The sequence below is a fragment of the Leuresthes tenuis genome, unplaced genomic scaffold (assembly GCF_036924035.1).
Source record: "Leuresthes tenuis unplaced genomic scaffold, fLeuTen1.0.hap1 SCAF_21, whole genome shotgun sequence".
Lineage (NCBI taxonomy): Eukaryota > Metazoa > Chordata > Actinopteri > Atheriniformes > Atherinopsidae > Leuresthes > Leuresthes tenuis.
Window position 1 is genome coordinate 11481101 of NW_027325375.1, and position 23141 is coordinate 11504241.

Sequence of the window (23141 nt, forward strand, 5' to 3'; positions counted from 1 at the left end):
GAGTAAGAATATTTGTTCAAACAGGGTCATATTTGAACCACATTTTTCTCACACTACTGCCCAAAACAATTGTGTTTAAACCATTTGCCTGAGATGGAAGGAGGACTTTCAAAACAGATCCCACAATGTTGTATACCTGAATTATTTTATTGTGTGCAGAAAAAGCTTGCCTTTTGAGAAGTTTTCTGTTCTCCACCTTCAGAATGTAATATTTGATAAACACATATTGTCAAAGCAGCGCAGACATTTTTAACCTGGGTGGCCTCGGCCGGGAAATTAAGCTCTCACCCTGATGTTTAACTCCTAACGTCACCTCTCCCAAAGCTCCTTCCAGGTAGAACCTAATGGGCAACTCCACATCTGTGGCCCATTCACTGTTTTAATGAGCAAGAGAGTGAGGCGGAGAGAGCCAAGTATGAATGGACAAGCATGGACTTTAACTAGCTGCCTCTGCCATTTAGAGCCTGTGGGGCAATTATGCTGGCAAGAACAATGACCTCAACACAACATACAGATTGTTGATATACACAATGTTCTTCACACAGCTTCATGTGATAAATTTTTTAATTCTTCTGATTTTATGATAAAAGAGCAAAACAACTAAAGTTTGTCTTGAAATTAGACAAAAACTTCAAAAACACAATGTGATAGAGAAATATAAACCAAGATGAGAAGCTCCAGAGTTCAGAAAGGGGTGAGTTACCTGAATGTATAGAATAAGTGAAAATTATTTTCAGAAAAAATGTTTTGTCATGAAGATTATTTAAGAGGAGGGGAGTGTATATGGTCTAAAAATAAGTGTTTAGAACAAAGTCACACTCATGACATAGTGCTCTTTCTTTCTGGTTCTAGCTCTGCGTGCCCTTCAATCTATTCACTCAAGTGTTGCAGCAAACTTTTGTAGAAGTGGCTACATGAACCATCTCCACCTCAGGTTTTCTCAGGGTCAATCCTTTTGCTGATGTTTTGACTGTCAGCCTGGCGAAACCCTCTGGGGTTGTCTGACACAGAGCAGCCTCACTGTTAAATGTGCTGCTGTGAAATCATTAGAGCCTGACCTGATGGTGGTCCATGAGCCGAGAGCTTAAGACCAAACTTGCATTTAGTATAAAGTGAGGATCAGTGGTGGATTCAGTCATTTTGGGGTTTAAGGCAAACATAGCCATGTATGTTTTAAACTTCCACTTCCCCTTTTTTCAGTTTTTCAATCATTATTTATCTAAAATCATTTTAATCTTATTCTTTTTTGTAGTTTTCACTCATCTAACTTAATCTAAATCCAACATTAAGGCTAAATACACTGGAACACTGGTATTCTAAAAAAAACAGGGTTTTCCCTCGGCTAAAAAAAAAACAAAAAAAAACACAAGAAAACCCAACAGCACTAGGTGCATACAACTTTTCTTGACTGGTGATTTCATAACAGTTTCCTGCCCTTAAAGGAGAACTCCGATATTTTTAATACCTTGTATTTTTAAACCTAACCTACCTTATTTCTGGCATGAAATAAGTTTATCTACTCACCGAGAACAGTTTGGCGAAAGTCGGCATCCTTTGGAAGCCATTTAGATAACTCGCAAGCCATATAACGGAGTGAACAGGGCAAAGACGATGCAGCCTCAAAATAAGGCATTATCTGTCTTTATTTCACCAATACTTTAAGACAAATGAATGAACGAACACATACTATTGCTCTGTTAGCACATAGCTACTGTTATTTGGCTACTTGCAGCTATAGGAGAGATAATGGAGGGAATTCTACACACTCTGGGACGACTTCATCCAGAAATCCCTCCGTGAACTTTCATGCCAGAAATAAGTTTAAAAATACCAGAGTTCTTCTTTAAGTGTATGGGTGAAACAGCAGTAGCTGTAACAGCAATGTCTTCTCTGAGCGAAAGTTCAAAAACCACCTTATTCTCAAAATTGCCTCACCAACTAGTGAAAAACTGGTGACAGTAGCATCAGGTTCTGTCGTATTTTTATTTTTTATTTTTATCAGCAAATGTCCTCCATAATGCATTTTAATACCTTCATTACCTTTTATAGTTGGTTTATAACTGTACGTTTCTGCGCAAACATAAAAAGTCATGTTAGCGGGTTAGCACCACCGCTATCTTTGCTAAATTTGTCATTCAAGAGTTCAAAAGAAAACTGGCCCAAATCTGTAACTGCAATCTGATGAAATAGTGGTACACAATCTGACATCACAACCCAAAAACCCTGGTTTTCCAGTCCAAACATAAACCTTAAAGTCCGAATCAGTGAATATCTTCACCCTATTAGGCGTTTCCAATGTTCAGTTTTAGTGCCCAGAACTGGTTTCCATTGTAACAATAGCTGCATCGAAAAAGCTGTGGTTATTAAAATACTTCCACCAGATGAGATTATTAATTGCAATTAATCTCAAAATTTCTTTCCAATGGTTTTCCTTAACGATCTTGGTTCACCTGATTAATAGTTGTGGTAGTTTCTGTGACAGATTATGCCAGGTATCCGTGTTTGTGATATGCTCAGCTAACCTTTTATGCTGCTTCAAGGGGGCTGACTTTTCCAGGTTTTGAACCCATCCCTTCTTTGCTCAGCACTCTTTTCAAATAGGTGGTAGTAAAAGCATATAACACACTAGTTACAAGATGAGACTTTATAATTCATTTTTCGCTGTCGTTCACTTGCATACAAGTTACATTTAATTATAAATTAAGTTGTAAAGCTGCACCCCTGATTTTTTTTACTTCATTCTGTTTTTTACTTAAACAGGTCTTCTTTGCACTACTGAGCAGTGCTCTCTGAGCAATCATGGTGTGGAATGTAGCAGCTCCTTTATCAGGTTCTGTTTATCAATTAAGCATTTTTTTGCTATTTTAATTGTGTTTAATTTCAAATATGAATGTATTTTTCAGAGAAACATAGTCAAGTGGATATTTAATTCGGGCCCTTGGTAGCTAGGGGCCCAAAGACATTGCCCACCTTTGCATAATGGTTAAGTCCACCTTTGGTGAGTATCAGTGTGAAAAATATAGCTTGCATTTCATACATTTGGCATGGACATGATGCAGGATGCATGATGAAATGTTTTTTGTTATTTTAATTTTTTCAGTTTATTCTTAAATAATTAGGAAAACTTAAATTGGTCTTAAAAATGTTCAATTAACTTGATCAAATAAATAAGATTAAAAGGGTATGGCAGAAAGGGTTGGTGTTGGACATCATGTCAGTTTACGTCCCTTCCACTCGTCACCGTCACCTTTCTGCACCACATTCCAGCCATCCTGCTCTTATCTTTATTGGCTGAAGACGGGCAGAATTACCACAGTTAGAGAACAGTTTCTAAGGCTTTGAGTTGCAAATGACTAGACAACAGACATGCATGGAGACGGCAATCACTTATCAATAGACAGATGACAAAAGAGAATAAAATACAGGAGAGAGGAGCTTCAGACATGCAGAGAATATCCTTCCCTGATAGTGAAACAGGCTTGAGACAAATGCTGTTTGGGAGCATTTGTGGTGAAAGTAAATAATCTGGTTAAGATCCCAAAATGACAAACAATATCATGTCTTTAACTTGAGTGTTGCAACATGAGAGGAGTCAGCTCAAAGAGTAGTTTGTAAGTTTCTACTACAACAATAAACCTGTTATCTAAAAGATATTCTGTTGCAAGAAACAGAGCAGGATGGATTTTTTAATTAATTTAAAATTCATTGAACTTAATTCATTCATTCCAATGTTCGGTTTTAGTGCCCTTAAGATCCTTAAAGAAAAGATGGTGATCTTCCATCAAAATAACTTGACGAACACACATGTTCATAGTAAATCAAACCAATCACAGATATGAGTTGTAGATACTGTGTTTTACAGAGTTGTATAAGCAGTACAGTCAGTTAAATATTTGATGTAAATTGCATAAATTACTTCACCAGCGGCAAGATCGTATTTCAGAAAAAAACTTCAATGCAAAACCTACATTCAAACAGCATGGACAGATGCACAAACGTTTCATTCACATTAGGAGAGGGATTCTAGCAGAGATATTATCTCATCTGTTTGACTGACCAGTTAGATAGAATATAATCTGTACAGATTCATAGAGTTTGATAGAAAAAGTCAAATTTAAATGATGATATACAGTGAAAACTTGTAGAAAAGAAGACTTGCATAGTTCTTGCAAGACCTTGCTTAGTTCTTTTGATAGTATTCTTCTTCAAAAACATAAATATTGATGAACATATTGATGCAGAAGCAACAGTTTACCATAAAATCCAAAAGTTTATACTTAATGTTTTTATTTCATGTTTCCAGTTTGTAAACAGGCTGAGAAGGTTTGAATGGACAGTGAGAGGTTGTTTTAAAACAATGCATATTCTTTTATATATCTATTTAAAATGGTCAGTAGATTATACAATAAATTCTTATTGTATAATCTACTGACCCATATCCAATAAAAAAAAGTGGCCGACTTGTCAACAGTGTGTTTTCACTGGGGATAAACATTTCCGATGAGCACTATTCTATTAATGTGAAACTGTGTAAAGTGTCATTGTTTTTTTTCTTTTACAGATGAGATCTGACCTCAAAGCAGCCTTGCATTTGAGCAAGGAATTTATAAATTTCACAAAAATGTACATTTTTTTGCATCTTTTGCACACTGTCCCATTCCAGCCATACAGAGGACACTAGAGTTTCCTCTCCCATTAGCCACTGGACCTCTGACGAACTCCTTTACTGCCATGCCATGACCTACTTTGCCCACATTTCCCACAATGAAAAGGAGTCGCCAAGGCTAATTGCACTGTAAGTTACTGTGAGTTTCATTAGCATTGTATGTTGGCATCAATGTACACCAGAGGTGTGTATATATGTATATATATATATATAAACACTTAGGGCTGTGCATGGTCTGCAGTGTTTTGCCTTGCTAAGCTAGCTTGGCTTTGAATGAGAGGAGAATATTTGTTTGGAAATGTAGAGTTGAGGGTAAGCACTCTGAAGAGGAGGGAAGCAGTGTCTATTGAAAAATCTACAGGATGACACAAACAATTATGAGGAGAATTCATAACAGGGCCAATATGGCTCCTTATGACCTATTTTGGATGCTTCCCTGGCAAAGTAGCAGCAGGCAAAGAAATTACTTGAGCTTACTGGGGCTGAAAGCAGAGTATGAAGAGACTATTAGTGCAGCCCAGGTCTTTCAACACCTCCAGAGATAGCTACTAAAGAAAAAGGAAGAGATTAACAATAGGGAAGGCTCTGGTTAAAGGTTTGAGGGAAAGTGATGCACTGAGGAAGAATGGGGAAGAGGAGGAAGAAGTGAGGGAGAAAGTGATATAGAGAAATAGGAGAAATGAGAAAGAGGGGGTGGATGTATAAGCAGTGTTGTATTTCAACTCTGTGTAGTGGACGTCTTAATCAACAGTGTCAGGTTTTCTTTCTGGAGGCTGTATGGTGTTTTTCATGCTGACAGCAGAGGTAACATGCAAACAGGACGCAGAGGAGGAAGTGTCTTCATTCTGCTATAAACCGCAGCTTGCATAAAAATATGCATATATGTCATTCAGTTATATATCAAAATATGCATTTGTGCACTGTGAGGTAACATTGGAGACATGTGAGATGCAGGAGAGTTTTTGTTTTTTCATTTGTGCAGCTGGTATTTTTACAACTCATCTCATATTAAATCTAAAAGGAAAAAGCATACAATTTTGCACATTTTATTTATTTATTTATTCTAGATACTTTGACACTATATGTTCATCGGTCGGGTAACATAGTGTCATCGCTATTAAGTTATTCTATGAGCATAATAACGTGGCATTACAGTTGATACACAAACACAATAAATATACATTTATTTCAATTCAACTAAAATAAATATATTAAAACGTACAAACTCGCAGATGGATGTTGCAACTCTGAAGTTATAGCTTTAGATCCTTACTCTGTAAAGAAGTTGCAAGAAGTCCTCAACAAAAACTCCACATTTACTTGTGGTCTAAGTTATCTGGTATATCTTATTCATTATGCCTTTTCATTTTGCATCTTTTTAATGACCTTTTTAGATATTTAAATTTTTTAACATCTTTTTGTCTCTCATTCTCTATCTATCGCTATATTTTTCTTTGTTTTTTTTTCTTTCTTTTCACTCTTTTTTTTTATACCTTTTACAAAGCCTATTGTTACCATGATCAGGAAATGGCACTAGCAGACTATCGTGGTAAGAAATTGAAAGTACCTCAAATTAGTTTGATTTAAAATGGGTTGGTAGAAAAGGAACCAACCTTAGGATGTTTAAATTTGAGAAAATCCCGGTGCAGACTTCTGCACTTTCGTGTGAAATACGGGACATGAAGTTGTGACAGATGATTATTTATTGTAACACTAGTGGACGGTAAAATATGCTGCAAACTGCAGTGCTGTAAACAGTGAGTGGTCCAGGAGAGCTTTTATGGAATACATGTACTCCTGCTGTGGGGTGACACCCCCTGATTTATGGTTGTATTTAGATAAGACACCACCGTAAATGGTTTCGAAATAGCGTCAAGGTCGTGTAATGTAATGGGATAATGTTTTGTAGACGATGGCGATAAGATGACGTGTTTAGTGTGTAAGGAGCTGTGGGGGGAACTGAAGCGGAGATAAAGCCGCTGCAGGCCTTTTTTTCTTTACTCTGCTGTAGTATAACGGCGGTAGGCCGCGGGAACTGGAACCGTCTCATCAGTTGGTTCATTTGCACTCCTCAGAGCGCTATAATTCATCATGATATCATTGGAAAATATTGACTAATTATATACAGGCTTATTAACCCTGATAATGTTTCAATTCAGTTATTTGACGCACAAAACGGCCATTACACGTGAAAGAAAAAGTGCAAAATATTAGAAATATCTTGGCTGAATGGTGAAACATACATGAATTATTTGATGTTGTTATAGTGAGTTACATGTAAGCAACAGCATGCAAAATTGCAAAATTAGGATTAAACGTATGTGTGCAATGCTAAACCGAAGTAAAAGATCAAGCTTAAAAAAATATAAAAAATCAGTTATACCCACAAGAAAACCTATACGTGGAAAAGCATGGCTTTTAAAATCTATAGGACCGTGTTAAAAAAAGACCTTAAGTTATTATCAATGGCAACAGTCTTAAATACACTCTGAGATATCGGATACTTTCTCTGAAAATGTGTTATTATTATTATTATTATTATTATTATTATTATTATTATTATTATTATTATTATTATTATTATTATTATTATTATTATTATCATATACTATATGTGCACTTCCAAAATGAAAAAGTTGATGTTTCATTTAAAAACCTCTGCTGCATCCATAAATGTCCCACCCGTTCAGAGATAACAATTGAATAGATGTTTGTTTTTTCCCTACCACTGCAGCAGCACCTATTGAAACGGATTTATCATATCTGGCAGAATGGTGCGAAAGTTCGGTTCGCAAAATTGACCCAAAAGTGAAATAATTCCAGTCTGATAAAAACACAAAATAGCAACACTTTATTCTCAAATGATTATGTAGATCTATGAACTGCCAGCAATCAGCATCATCGAGTATATATTTACTCCTTGCGTAGTGTCGTTATTATGGCACTATGGCGCTTGTTATTACAATCCTCTCTAGACTCCCCTCCCATTGTGGGCGCTCTCCTCCATTGGCTGCCTCCTCTCCACGCTGACATCCAAGTCATATAAACCTGGGGCCTTACACCTACACCAGGGTCAAATTTCTTGGGCAAAGCAGTACAGCCTCTTCAGGAAAAGATCGCAACAGCCAAACACAAGTGGAGTCCTGTACAGCGCCGAGATTTGTTCCCTGGGATTATAATCTTTTTGACGGCCTATTTCGCCTCGACTAAAGTCATTTTCATAATGCCGACAATGTGAAAAACAGTAGTTCGTTTGGTTTGACTTGTGAATAAATTCAAGGGACTTCGTATTTACGTCGTGAATGACTTCTATCGGCTTTTGGGGCCGCAGAAGCAGAGACTGAACGAGAGAAAGCGCGACAGCAACATTTACTATCCGGCTGAATATGAATCTTATCGGGGGCTACCAGCATCACCACCACCTGATGCACGAACCTTTCCCGTTTGTCCAGCGGTGTCACCAAGATGCACCGTACTTCCAGAGCTGGGTGGTGAACCATGGCGAAGTGCCCCCAGATTTCCAGATCCAGGCGCCCTACCCGGCCGCGGAGCTGGGGGGCCCCGGAGGGACGCATGACGGTCGGCTAGAGGGGCTCCAGGCGGGGATGGGGAAAAGAAGAGCATCGGGGCCGAAAAAGGAGCGCCGGAGGACGGAGAGCATCAACACAGCTTTCGCCGAGCTCAGGGAGTGCATCCCCAACGTCCCAGCGGACACCAAACTGTCTAAAATTAAGACTTTACGTCTGGCGACCAGTTACATCGCATATCTGATGGATGTCCTGGCGAAAGATTCCGGAGAGACTGAAGGCTTTAAGGCCGAAATTAAGAAATTTGAAAACCGGGATTTGAAAAGGAAACGGGAGCAGGTACGTTTGTTGTTTGGCGAAAATTATTCTAAAATGTTATTCGGCGGCCTTACTTATTCGTAAGTGTAGGTGTCAGAGTATGTGTGAAAATATCTGAAGGGGGGCAAATGTTTAAGGGGGACATGAATGGTCTGGTTTAATTAATCAGACAAAATCAAAACGATCAATTATGGACATATTAGTTTCACGTTTATCGCCCCCGCCCCACCTCCCCAATCCTTTCGCAATTAGTTACAATCGAAATGTTTAGCTATTCAAGCAGATCCAAATACTGCGCGACCCGTTGTAGACCTCTTTAATTGCACTTTTGACGGCTATGAACAACTATAACAAGGTTATAGTGTTCATGACGGAGCCAGGAGGTCTGCAATCGTAAAGTGGTCATAGTGTTTATCAACACTTCTCAGCTGCTCGATTCTTACCCCTTTTCACAGTCAAAATGACTATTTGACCGCATAACAAAACTGTGCCTGAGCAACATGTCTGCAGCATCGAGCAATTTTCACCATAAATACCCATCCTTATTTATTGATAAATTAGATTATACTAGTAACGTTATAATCACATGATATCCTCTTATATCTAGAAAAATCAAAGGTCCAGACTTATTTGATATCCATTCATTAATTTTCTACACCCGCTTCAGAGTCACGGGGAGACTGCCAACTGCCATCTGGCGAAAATCAGGGTACACACTGGACACCCGTCCAACACAGGGCCACACAGAGACAAACGAGACAAACAATCATACACACTCACTTCTAACGTTGTAACGATGTTTTAGACAAATAAGGACATTTTTCGTGTGTATATCAGGTTTTAAACAAAGTTGTATTCACTCTATTATAGTTGCAACCAATTTTAGACTATATATTTTGAAAATTACTTCGTTTCTATTTATTGTTTGTGGAAAAGGGTCCAATTCTGAGATGCCATCATCCTAACTCGTACAGAGCACATAATTACGCAAAACGGCTCTAAACATATCAGGCTCAAAGCGAGGTATAGCAGAGAGGTATTATACGTTATTAGAGGCATTGAAGTGGTGCAAGAAACTGAGCTTAAGTGAACAAACGAGACGTAAGTCTCTCCAATGCTGCTTTTGCTGCTGCTGATGTGATGTCTTTGGTGTTTTGGAATCCTCTTCCCACAGACCGACGGCCTGCAAGAGTCTTTAGGAGCCGAGAAAAAGGTGAAGGGTCGGACCGGGTGGCCGCAGCAGGTCTGGGCTCTGGAGCTCAACCAGTGACTCCTCGTTCCCCTACCAGAGAAAACCTCCTCAGAAACTCTGGATTCAAATATGATTTTAAAAACACAAAATAATAAAATATTTAAAAAAGTTAAATAGAAATAAAAATGTCTGAGGCTGAAACACCGCTGTGCACGCATTGCGATGTGCAAAAAGAGGGAATTAAGGACACCATGGACAAGTGAAGGCGCGGTGGAAAGCACCGGGATTGACACAATACTGATATTATCATATACAAACCTGACTGTAGCTGTTTCATATTTGTGGTATTTTTCTGCTTTTTATGTTTCCATCCCTGCAGTACTGTAAACCAGATGTTGCCATGGCGTCAAAAACATCTGTCTCCCGAAAAAAACGTGTTTATCTGGCCCTGCGTGGTATTGTTTTTCACCTCTGACGACAATGGAACTTAAACGAACAAGCTAAAACAGTGTATGTTGAGCAAAGCCTTTATAAGAATTATTACCATTTTTTTTCAGTAAATAAGTAGAATGCTGCGGCATCATTTTTATCATCTCAAAACTGTATTTTCCTGAGGGGAATATATATATATATATATATATATATATATATATATATATATACATAGTCATGTCAATCTGGCCTTAGCGTTTTTTTATTGTAAAAAGAATGTTTCATTAGTAATTTTCTCAGTTGTAACTTGAATATATAGTAATTTAAAGTCTGATATCTGAGATTAGATTTCAGTCTGCGGGGTTATTTATCTCGTGTCCTGTTTTGTGATACAATATTGAATAAAGTAAATATACATCATGGCCGAATAAGAAAAACACATATTTTAAAGGAGACACGTTTAACACTCTGAATTAGTCTTATTAGAAGTTCCCGGCCTTTACAACGCAACTCAAGCTTTTGCAACGAAGTTTCAACTCTACAGACTGTTACTGAAGTTTCCTTTTTGAAAATTATTGCATTTTCTGAATCTACCTCAACACTTTAAATGTCACTGTCCGCTGGGGGAAGAATAAGACACCGAATGTTGAGTTAACGCAACTTTCACTCCGACGTGTAAAGCGCTCCAAGTAAAGAAGGAGAAAAGGGTTTATTATTGCGCGCAGTGTTGATGGAAATGTGTATTATATGTGAAGTTCTATACGATTACGTAAATAAATTAATTATTTTAAGAAACGTGAGTTGTGATGATTTTTGGCTAAATATCTCCCTTCGACTGACAGTTGAATTATAGATTATTATTGTCAGATAAGGTGGTGAACTTTTTCTCACTTCTATGAGGATTTTTTGTGTTTGGGCGCGCGTTTTAAAGAGAGCAATAGTTAACTTCATATAAAATCATAATTTCATTAGTCTAAGGAGACATAAACCGATGACAATTAAAGACACATAATTAATATTTTAAGACAATTTAATGGCAGCGATGATAAAAAAAGTTTTAATTGATGTCGATTATTTCTTAAAACTTTACAGAATTTCAATTTTGTTTTCTGATGTTTCAGTCCAATGACGATAATAATTTCTGACTTCAGTTGTTATTTTCTCTTTTTTGTAAATATTCTTTATAATCCACTAAAGCTAAGTTAGTGTCCCTACTTCTGAATGTTCATCAGGTCAGACATAGATCCTATTTGTCCATTAATAAATTTTTAAAGATATTCTTTATTAAAACTTAATTCCCCGTTTTATCCTGCTTACCATTTTATTAAAGTAATGAACTACTTTAAATGTAAACTTTCCAAACAAAACTTTCCAAATTAAATAAAAGCTGCACCCACCCTTACAAACAAAAAAAAAGAAAAGGTAAAACACACATCATTGTCCTGGTTCCCTTCCTTGTGGGATCAACAGTGACACCTGGTGGATACTGGCTGTTACTAAAACAGTTAAAAAAAAGACTGAGGAAACTACAATCTTTACAACTACATCTATTGCCAAAAGTAAATATGAACTTAAGTAACATCCCATTCTTAATCCATAGGGTTTAATATGACGTAGGCTCACCCTTTGCAGTTATAACAGCTTCAACTCTTCTGGGCAAGCTTTCCGCAAGGTTTAGGAGTGCGTTAAAAGGAATGTTTGACCTTTCTTGCAGAAGCACATTTGTGAGGTCAGACACTGATGATGGACGAGAAGGCCTGGCTCGCAGTTTTTGCTCCAATTCATCCCAAAAGTGTTCTATCAGGTTGAGGTCAGAACTCTGTGCAGCCAGTCAAGTTCTTCCACACCAAACTCGCTCATCCATGTCTTTATGGACCTTGCTTTGTCCACTGGTGCACAGTCATGTTGGAACAGGAAGGGGCCATCCCCAAACTGTTTCCAAAAAGTTGGGAGCTTGAAATTGTCCAAAATATCTTGGTATTATGAAGCATTCAGAGTTCCTATCACTGGAACTAAGGGGCCATGTTCCTGAAAAACAACCCCACACCATAATCCCCCCTCCATCAAACTTAACACTTGGCACAATGCAGTTGGACAAGTACCGTTCTCCTGGCAACCGCCAAACCCAGACTCGTCCATCAGATTGCCAGATGGAGAAGCGTGATTTGTCACTCCAGAGAACGAGTCCAGTGGCGGCGTGCTTTACATCACTGCATCCGACGCTTGGCATTGCACTTGGTGATGAATGGCTTGGATGCAGCTGCTCGGCCATGGAAACCCATTCCATGAAACCCTCTACGCACTGCTCTTGAGCTAATCTGAAGGCCACATGAAGTTTGGAGGTCTGCAGCGATAGACTTTGGAGAAAGTTGGCAACCTCTGCGCACTATCACTACCACTTCGTGTTTCTGTTGTCCCTAATCGATTCTACTTTGTTATAATACCACCGACAGTTGACTGTGGAATATTTAGTAGCGAGGACATTTTTATGGACATGTTGCACAAGTGGCATCCTATCACGGTACTACACTGGAATTCACTGAGCTCCTGAGAGCGACCCATTCTTTCACAAATGTTTGTAGAAGCTGTATGCATGTCCAGGTGCTTGAATTTATACTGTGGCCTTGGAAGTGATTGGAACACCCTGAATTTAATTACTTGGATGGGTGAGTTAATACTTTTGGCAATATATTTGGCATCTTCATAAATAATAGCAAATACAAATAGCATAAGTTTGAATGGTGTTTACATGTTAAGACATATTGTGTAAAACCACCCAAACAATGTGTAACAAAGAAAAGACTGTTCCTTATGTCTGCACAATACATTTATTAATATTAAGAGCAGTAACGCAGCCATATTTATATCTTTTTTCCCTAATACAGCAGGTTAATGAGGCATGACCTATGTTAATAAAGATAGGTGCCATCTACATGACACTAACAAACCTACAAGCAAGATTTAAAAGTGACAGACTTAAAAAAGAATTCCAACAGAAATCTTAAACTGTGAGTTTAATCAATGTAGTCACCACTATTGAAACAGCTGGAGGAGGATGGTTCTGATATTATGTCAATCAGCAAGAAATACAATGTGTGGAGCAGTACATTACTATAAGGTAAATGTGTAGAATGGCAGGAGTGTGTGATTTGAACAGGTCACTGTAGGGTACACTCTCAGCTTAGTGAAAATATAAAAAGTCAAATACATTTTCTGTTCTTGTCTGCAAACTGTAATCGGTTTGGATTTTTTAGTTTGATCCCAAATTAATCCTGTTGAATCACTATAACACCCAGCAGGATTACATTAATTGGGAAGAAATATGTGAAGCTTTTGTCACTTCAAGCAATTTTTGTTGCAACTGTGACTGAAAACTGCCTGTATGTAAGTAGGGACTCTATAAGAAAACACATCCAGGTTTGAATTACTGAAACTGGGGGAAAAGAACACTCTTTAGTTCTAATTCTGCTTTAGCATCGACTAGAGATTTTGCCCGCTATGAACAGTGTCTGTAAATATATAAAAAAAAAAGATGCCAATTATCATTGTTGCATATATAAAACTTTCATTTCATTTGAAGAAAAGATAAAGCCAAATGAAGGCTAAATCTGCATACGTTATACAACTTGTAGAATTAAGGCCTTACTAAAGAGAAAAGAACACAACAGATATACAATACAATAAATGAAGCTGTGAACACCCTCTATCAAGAGGAAGAAAAAAAAAATTTAAAAATAAAATAAAATTTAATCGCTGGTATGAATAAAATATTTACCAACAAAAAGGAAGAGTGGGTTTTGGTTGTAAGGAGGCGACTTAAAGATCAGATCTATATGCAGATTTTTCAAGATACTGTTTTAGACATTAATAATTATGTTTGAATCTCCAACATTTTGAAGATCTGAACTGAAAATTAGTCTGATCTTACAGATTTCGGTGAAGACAGTGGCATTTTCCAACAATTTATTCATTTATATGAAAAAAAAAAAAAAAAAAAAAAAGAAATGACAGAATCTTGTCTAGCCTTACTCACTTCCAACTCACCTTCCTGTTTGGAACAATCGGTCTGCCAACTGAATGTGTTAACAGTCAACTCAGCAAAGAAAAAAATACCCCAAAATGACTAAAACGTGTTGTTGCTTTTCATCTTAAGGCAGATATATTGTACTTTTTTTTTTTTAGCCAAGTAACTTGCGATCAGATGCTGTGTGATGTAAAACTCTGCAGAGAGTCCTGGTCCTCAACAGTCTTTATAGAACTGTTTTTTGCGAAGAGGAAACAGTTCAGAGAATGAAGAGTAAAGGAGTTTCAACCACTGTGACAACATGAGAATACATTTATGAGCAGGGAAAATGAGCCAAAGTGAACTCATCCCACCTTCACTTCTTTTCCACTGCTGTTTATTGTCCTTAGAGGACAGAAAAGGTTCTTGTCTGGGTCCTACCGGGGAGTGGGGAGGAGACAAAGCTGTGCAGATGGAGCTGGTTTTGGTTGATGCTGCTGCTATAAGTTATGTTCAGGTTTTATGTATTGTTGCCACTGTTTGTCACTGTGGTTATAAGCTGTTGCTGTGGTGATTGTGGGAGCGTTTAGTCCAGTGGCTTTCCTCCATCCCCTTTCTGGTCCAAGCGGCTCTTGCTGCTCTTCACCATGTAAATAAAGTAGGTCAGCGTTTCCTTCTCATTCACAGTAATATTCCTGAAGTGACGACTCACTGTCTGAGAAAGACAAAAGGAAACCATTTGTTTTTACCTGTTAAAACATCTCAGAAAACACTTCTTGTAAAACAGGCTATATTTATCATTGTTGGTCTGAGCTACCAGATTTCAAAAGAGGTGGTGTGTGATACAAAAGAACACTAGAAATCTCTGTTTTGTTTAAAGCACATGGACGATGGAGCTCCCACTGCAACTCATCTGCAATGTTGTCAAATGTGCAAGTGGTACAACTCAAAAATACACTGTTGAAAAGAGGTTCAAGTAAGACCACACGAAAGATATCGTCTAAAAAATGGGAAACCTTTAAAAAAAGCACACCCACATATCCATACACCTGGTTGGCCTGCTCTTAAAATACAAAAACAACCTAAGTAAGGAGAAAACAAACATCCTCTGTGTAGCAGCAATGCTTCCCCTGTGAAGGGCTGAAGTCGAGACAGCTGCAGCTGGTTGTAGGGCTGTTGACTGGTGCTTTATTAATGATGTGGGAGGCTTCGTAATGGGAGGGTCTGAACCCGACCAAAGGCCTCGGGAAACATCCAACTTACAACCCAGTTTCACTTAATTTGTTCCCACTGTTGGCTGGGTAGCCGGGTCTGACCCTGCATCCCGGTAATTTGCCAAATCAGCAGGTGGACCTCATGCAGCTGCCTCACTCCTCAGCCTTACAATCTCCCCATGACCAATTACTGTGAATTAGGACCAACCATACAATGTATATCACAGTAATAAAGGAACATGGAGCTGAGAGTCAGGAAAAACTCTTGAAAGCAGCTCTGTTCGCCAACTGTTTGCTAAGAATAAAATTAGATGTTAGTGTTCTCCAAAATTTCTACTAGTTTGCCAATAGGCCAAGATGGCAAATTACTGCAAACATTTGCTTCACTAGCAAAATAAAGTCCCTGTTCCACTGGTCCCACTTCCATCAAAAACCCACTTCCATCTGGCTTTTTAATATAATGGAACAGTTTTAATAGACTTCAGTTGAATGTTACTCCGCAGTGGATAACCAGTCCTTCAAAAGTGGGCAAAATCTAGTTATCTCAGTAAGTTGTGTTAATCAGACATCTTTATCAAACACAGCTAGCAGCATACAGTGTAATTCCAACAATTCATGCTGTGGTATAGCTTTGTAAGATATAGTTTATCACTTCCTGTTACGTTGTTTGTGTTCTGTGGAATTTCTAGCTCCTCTTGGACTACTAAAAATCACTCAATTTCTTCTTACAAGTTACACATTTTTGCATAGTTAACTCTATTACATACTTGATTTATCCTAACACTCACTCCTACATATCTTTGGTGTTTATTTTCACTTTTCTATCAGTGTATTTGGTTTTCTAGCTTAGCAGGGCTACCAGCTCTCTCACTTGATCTCCTGCCTTCTCTTGTTACGCGTGTCAGATGTTTAGTACATGGTACATGTAACAAATGTAGTCTTTCTGTAGTTTTGGAGGCGAGGTTATCTGAAGTGGAATCTCAGCTCTTCACTATTGAAAACCACCCAATAGCTATCCAGGTCCCTTTAGTCGGTGTGGAGCCACCTGGCATAGCTAACCCTGTTTTCCGCCCCATAGCAAAATCCAAGCAGCAAGGCCAGGTCAGGAAGAGGAGGCAAAACCCTGGTAATTGACAGCTCCCTTGTCAGAAACATGGCATTAGAGACACCAGCGACCATAGTCAAATGTATTCCAGGGGCCAGAGCAGGTGACATAGAATCCTATTGAAAAACCGCTGGCTAAGGATAAGCGTAAATACAGTAAAATAGTTATTCATGTCAGCAGTAATGACACCCGATTACACCAATCGGAGGTCACTAAAAATGAATGTTGCATCTGTGTGTAATTTTGCCAAAACAATGTCAGATTCCATAGTTTTCTTTGGACCCCAGCCAAATCTGAGCAGTGATTACACATTTAAAACCATGATGGTGTCCAGTAAACAACGTGGGCTACATAGAGCAACCTTTCTGGAGTAAACCTGGTCTGATCAGGAGAGACGACATCCATCCCACTTTGGAAGGGGCAGCTCTCATTTCTAGAAATATGGACAAATTTATTAGTCATCCAAAAACATGACAAACCAGGGTTGAGATCAGCATGCAGAGTTGTAGTCTTACACACTTCTCTGCACCTTCCCATCTGCTGATACACTCCCAAAACCCCATAATGACTGTCTGCTCCCACACCACCCAAATTAAATAAAGCAATAAACACAAGAGAAGCAAATCCAGAAAAACTAAAAAGATTCAAACAAAAACTGAACAAAAACATCAAACTATTAAATGTGGTTTGCTGAATATTAGATATCTCCTTTGTAAGTCTCTGTTAGTGATTGACTTGATTTGTGATCATCATATTGATCTATTTTGTCTTACAGAAACCTGGCTGCAGCAGGAGGATCATCTTTGCATTAATGAATCAACTCCCTCTGACTATTCAAATATTCACATTCCTCGAACCACATGCAGAGGAGGAGGAGGAGTGGCAGCCATCTAGTTTTAGCTTATCTTCATTGGCTCCCTGTCAAATTCTGAAAATAATTTAAAATTATTCTCCTCACATATAAAGCTCTGAATGACCAAGTTCCATCATATCTTAAAGATCTCATTGTTAGATATTTTTCCAACAAAGCACTTTGCTCTCAGACTGCAGGTGTACTTGTGGTTCCCAGATTTTCTAAGAGTAGAATGGGAGGCAGAGCCTTCAGTTATCAGGCCCCTCTCTTATGGAACCAGCTGCCAGTATGTGTCTTAAAGCAGACACTCTCTTACTTTAAGATTAGGCTTAAAACTTTCCTTTGTGATAAAGCTTATAGTTGGGGATGGCTGAGGAGACCCTGAAACATTCCATAGTTAAGCTGCTATAGCCCTAGACTGCTGGGGGGCCTCTTATGTCACACCTTTATTCACTTTCAATTTGGCAGAAAAACAGGACCAATGTTTAATAAATAGGTAATCGCAAATTTTGTTCTGACTACAAGCTAAGCCATAAAAAGAGAACATAGCATGATGACTTAGACTGAAAAGTAACAAACAACCCATACAAAGTGGTAACATTTCACCTCTACATTGGGGCATTTTCCATCAAACAGATTCCAGAGCTGGTTCAGAGCCAACTTGGAACCAATTCTTTCTGTTTTTACAAACAAAGCTCTGGTTCTAGCCCAAAACAGATGGTACACTAAAACCAATTCATTGCCGGTCGAGAACTGCTATATTATTTGTTTGTTAAACACAAACACCAGACATTTCCCGGAGAAGCACAGTGTGCTCGAGGCTTGCAGCATATGGGTCAGCAAAAAGGACAAACTCACCAATTAAGATGCTTTCATTCACACGATGACAGCAAATTCTCTGGAATATTTGCTACCACATACATACATTATTTTGTCAGCTAACATTCTGGAGATTTCATTAGGGGCTGGGTGAAAAATGTCTACAAGTCAGACATTTGTATTTTCAAATATCACTGCTCTGGAACATCTGTATAACATTTCAGGGAGTCCATTGCTTGTGTGAAAACAGCTTGACCTGACTTAACCTGGCTGCAGGAACATATTCCAGGCTCCAGCAGCTCTACATGATTCATATACTCAATGAGCAAACGGAGACTGTAAACAGAGTGTTAAAAGTACAGGAGGGAGTGCAGTGCTTATCAACATTTGTGTAAGATATTCAACTGTTGTTGTCAGTTTCTAAAGAGTTCCCCAGTTACCAATAAATACTGAATGTCATGTCACCAGTTCAGTTGCTGTCTTTCAGTTCATGGTTTTGATGGCTATGCTCTTTTGTTTCATGTGATGTGTACATATAATCACTTTTGCGTCTGTATTGTTGTAACTATTACTGGTCTGAGCTGCTACCTGAGCTGTCTTGACTAGGACACTCTTTTTTTAATATGTCTTTGATCTCCTGAGAATTTCAATCTTTAGAGTTTTATTCTCCCGTTTAAATAAAGGCTGAATAATCAAGATTTCACTCATGGAAGAGATGTGTAAAGTGACATAATGACATGGCTTTATAGTCTCTCTGTGGAGAATCATTCAGTTCTTTGAGGGTTCTAAAACTGGCACTAGTATCCATCACCAAAGTCTGTTCAAAAAGAAGCCATAACTTAGATAATTTCTGTGTTATTACCTCTGCCAATTGGGCCTTGTTCAGGCCAGGCCTGGTTTGCAGCTTGTAGTGTCGCTTGTAGCGTCTCAGCGTGTTCACCTGTAGCTGAAAAAGGTCCACCTGAAAACACCAACAAGTGAGTCAGTTCGGAGGGAGGATTAGCATTACTTCTTTTTGTTGTTTTTTCGGTTTCAAAACAGTAAGTCAAGTCAAACAGAATAAGCTTGTTTCTGCTTAATTATCACACAAAGCAGGCCCCAAAATGAATTGGAACTAAAAGAAATACAAGTCCAGAACTACTGTGCTTCAGCCATGTTGTTCATGTTGACTGACATCATGGGTAAGTAACTAAGTAACTATTTTGTCCTCTTACCTCAGGCACCTCCACATCGTGATCTGGAGATTCCCCTCCGTCATCACTGGTCTTCCTCTTTCTCTTGTTGCGAACACTCTGGATGAAATTCTTGTGGAAATCACAGATGTAGAGATGCCGCACCTGTACAGATAATAATGTGCGCTAAAAGGAGATCTAGTACTGGATCAAAATCTATTTAATTTTCTCACAGGACGGTGTGAAGATCAATATTTACTGATGGACTAGTTGGCTATTACTTCAAAATCTACACAAAACCAACACCTTTGCCTAATATCAAACACAAGCTACCATACAGCATCTCAGCTTAAAAAGCTAAAACCAATAGTCATTACTTAAGTCATTACTTAAAACAGCAAGCATGTGATCAAATACTGTGCACACAAGGCCATGATGATGAAAGTCAGAGTGGCTTAGACAGCAATAATGCAGAAATAAGACATTTTTGCATTAATAGTAGACTGCTGTTAGCTGGGAATGTCTGAGATGAAGCTGAGGGCTGTAAGTACTGGTTCCTCCAAATCATTGTTTTGTGTTGTCTTCTTTGTCAGGCGATTCCACACAGATTAAATGTGGTTGTTCCACAACCCTGCTCAAAAGATGCTTTGTTTGTGGAGAAAAAAAGTCAAAGACAAAGAGGAATATGCACCATATGCATAACACTGATTTTATAAAGAGATCAAACTTTGACCAAAAAGGTTTCAAATTGGGTGATTGTATTTTTCAAATCTGATTGTTTACTGAGACGACTGTCCTTCCATCCATTTTCTAGACCCGCTTAAACAAATTAAGGGTCTTTGGTGAGATGGATGCATTTTATTCAAATTGTTTCTAAAAAAGGACATTGCAACAAATGCAGTAGCACCTGTCAGAAGAACTTTAGCTGATTTAGCTGAATAACTGTCACTTAGCTGAAATGAATCATTTGTTTGAGCAAAATTTAAGCTTTTACGTTTAAACTTTTACATCATAGTTTTGTTGTTGTTTTGTTTGTTTTTGGGCTGATAAATAAAATATATTTAAGCAAGATATTTTACATGCTGTACATATCTACCTTTTTTGTTAAGATGCAATACATAATGTCTTTTACTGTGGTAAATCAAGTTTTGGTTGCATATTCCTCAACAACGCTCCTATCGATTGAATAACAAAACTAACTTCTATATAGGCTTTTGGGCCACTGGGCGACAGATAGTTGTCTGGTTAAAAGAAAAAGGTCTATTCTCTCTGTAGGTTGACATGGCACAGAAACAACAGGAATCTGTTGGCAATGATTATGCAAAGAAGCCACATGAAAGAAAAAGACTGCAAGTTACACTACAAAATAAATACTGATTTATGGTGCCACGGCACAAATGTTTCAAACTCTGTCTCTAATTTGGTTTTACAGAAATACACTCTATAATATCTAGATTTGCGGATTAGTGGTAAAAAAAGTAATTTTTGCTCCGCAGATTTAATTAATGTTCATGAGTGTAGAAAATTAAAAACAAACTCCACAAATAACACATAATATATTCTGAGTCTGTGACTCTGAGTACCATGCCACAACAATATTTGGAAACCTCAAGCAAAACAAGCGCAAACAGTAGAGTAGAAACAGTTGCATTATCTGGAAACTATAATCCAGTCATAGAATCTGATGAGTCTGAGATAACGTCTCTGCTTCACGAGGATGGCGTGAAGTCAACTTTTAAGATTAAGTCATGAATTTCTTGAATTACGACCAGCCTACCGACAAACTACCGATTTTTCATAACCATGCTGAGCAATGCTGGCAACAGCCATTTTATGAAGAGCAGCGGGGGCGGGTTGGAGAAAACTGTTGAAATGAGGGAGAATTGTGAGCTGCCGTGGGTAAACACTTCTGTCTTATAGGTAGCCCAAGAACTTAGCACAGCTAAAGTTACCCTGGCATTTAGCCTACTACCGGGAAAGCAGCTGAGGCAACAGAACCATGACTGACAACATGACGCCCGGCAGCTTTTGTTGATCAACTACCTCTACGCAGCTACATAGCATTAGCTGACAGCTGAGGAGTCCGAACAGTTTATCTGACAATTGACTTTAGGCAAACATCCTACTCTAAGAAGCACTAATCTAAATTTCAAAACGAAACAACATGGTCTTACACTCTTGTCGATGTCCAATTTCAGTTTCTTCTGCGATATGCTTTTCTGGATCCTCTTGCTAAAGGAGGCGTTTCCAGCTGAGCGGCCGCAGCGCTCGCCGTCCTCTATCAAACAGCAGCTCTGTCCGTAAAACGGCGGAGCAGGCGGTCCATCGTGGCTGTCTTCCTCTGTGCTGAATCCATTCATTATGCAAAGCTGTAACGATGTTAAAGCGACACCCGAAACAATAAAGTATTAAAAGAAGGGTGCCAGATGAGCTATCCAGTCTCTTGTCCACACGCTGTTTTTTGTGGAACACGACCCGGCAACGTTAGCGTCGGCTAGCTAGTTATCTAACTAATGTGGCTAAATGGCTAGTTTTGGGACCTATCAGACCTTGCTCTCTGTTCTTGACAGGTAACGAAGTCGAAACACGACGCCTTCAATTGTAAGACATTCATACAGACCTATGTCAGATTCACACTACATAAAAGATGCAGATAACGTTGGTTAGCGGTAGCACTAGCAGGGCAGCGATGTGTATGAGTTGACGCTGGAATTCCTTTGGTGAAATCACCGCATCTAATCTCCTTCTAACCACCTGCTACTTTTTTCGCCAACGACATCAACCTCATTTGTCTTCTTACAAAAAGGCAAAAACCGGCTAGAACATGTGATGCAACTTTGAACAAATCACGCATTTAACAGTTCGCATCCATAACCGCTGTACTCTTTCAGAACAACTCTTACAATGGTACAAGCTCCGTCTGGTTGACGGAGTTTCTGTCCTGGATTGTGATTGACCAATTTTATACAAAGGCGGGATCTATACCCAGATTCTGCAATACCATTGGCTGCAATAAACTTCATCTTCATGAGGTTGCTTCCTGGTTCACTTGGCGTCATATGTTTTTTATAATTATTTTTTTTTACAATGAATAATAGTTAAAGGTGGCGTTGTATTGTCAAAACCGCTTTTAACTACACAGGACAGTTGCGTAAGCAGTCTGCATAATGTATTAACTGTTACCAGTTTTAACCTGATGAATACCTGTATCATTTCAACCATTTTGTTGTCTAAAAGGGACAATTATGACCGGGAAATCCACACTGACCAGGTATAACGCCGCACTGCGCAGTTGGGCCGCACTCATAATAGAATTAGGTCACTGTAAACAAGCCATGTCTCGACAGAAGTTCTAGTTTACGGCTTGAGAGTCCTCTACACTTACTCGGAGTTTATGCAAGCTGCAAAACCGTGTTCTGATCAACGTTTAGGATTTAAACTGAATGAACACAGATCTGTTGCAATTGTTGTGTAATGCCCTATTCAACCGTGCCTGGGAGACAACAGCTCACAAATTAATCAGGGATGGCGACCGTAATATTCCATCAAATATGGTGACATAACGAACGACTTTTGAAGTGTAGGTTAACGGTTTTGTTAATTGTCAAAGGCACAGGTAAATTGGGTGGATTTTTGCATTCCCTAGACTCGTGGTGTGAGCGGTATCGGAACAGAACTGGAGCGGCACAGGCCATCGCTCAGGCTACTTGATAAAAACTCGCTCCACTCCGACTATATTTTGCACGCTAAGCACCTCGCTCGCGTTTTCACATGCTCAGCTTGTTGTATGTGAGCTGACATATTTATTTAATCGGGGCGACAGCCCACTGGCCCTGCCAG

General features: G+C 38.7%; 2 protein-coding genes across 2 annotated transcripts; one reads left to right on the forward strand and one right to left on the reverse strand.

Annotated features, from left to right (window-relative positions):
* The first annotated feature begins 7714 nt into the window (after positions 1-7714).
* On the forward strand, positions 7715-10340 carry LOC140279520 (heart- and neural crest derivatives-expressed protein 1-like). Its single transcript, XM_072374669.1, has 2 exons — positions 7715-8532; positions 9686-10340. Exons 1-2 carry the CDS (start codon positions 8053-8055, stop codon positions 9779-9781), a joined length of 576 nt encoding a protein of 191 aa, XP_072230770.1. The 5' UTR covers positions 7715-8052; the 3' UTR covers positions 9782-10340.
* A 4117-nt stretch (positions 10341-14457) lies between these two features.
* Positions 14458-22240, reverse strand: sap30l (sap30-like). Its single transcript, XM_072374906.1, has 4 exons — positions 21476-22240; positions 19344-19466; positions 18992-19090; positions 14458-14853 (listed from the first exon to the last, which is right to left on the reverse strand). Exons 1-4 carry the CDS (start codon positions 21659-21661, stop codon positions 14725-14727), a joined length of 537 nt encoding a protein of 178 aa, XP_072231007.1. The 5' UTR covers positions 21662-22240; the 3' UTR covers positions 14458-14724.
* Positions 22241-23141: the final 901 nt, after the last annotated feature.

Excerpts from the sequence above, each read along its gene's own strand:
- LOC140279520 (XM_072374669.1), top strand. The coding sequence starts at position 8,053 with ATGAATCTTATCGGGGGCTACCAGCATCACCACCACCTGATGCACGAA. Across the intron at positions 8,533-9,685 it reads TGAAAAGGAAACGGGAGCAG|ACCGACGGCCTGCAAGAGTC; the intron begins GTACGTTTGTTG and ends CTCTTCCCACAG.
- sap30l (XM_072374906.1), bottom strand. The coding sequence starts at position 21,661 with ATGAATGGATTCAGCACAGAGGAAGACAGCCACGATGGACCGCCTGCT. Across the intron at positions 19,091-19,343 it reads ACGATGTGGAGGTGCCTGAG|GTGGACCTTTTTCAGCTACA; the intron begins GTAAGAGGACAA and ends TGGTGTTTTCAG. Across the intron at positions 14,854-18,991 it reads ACAAGGCCCAATTGGCAGAG|ACAGTGAGTCGTCACTTCAG; the intron begins GTAATAACACAG and ends TGTCTTTCTCAG.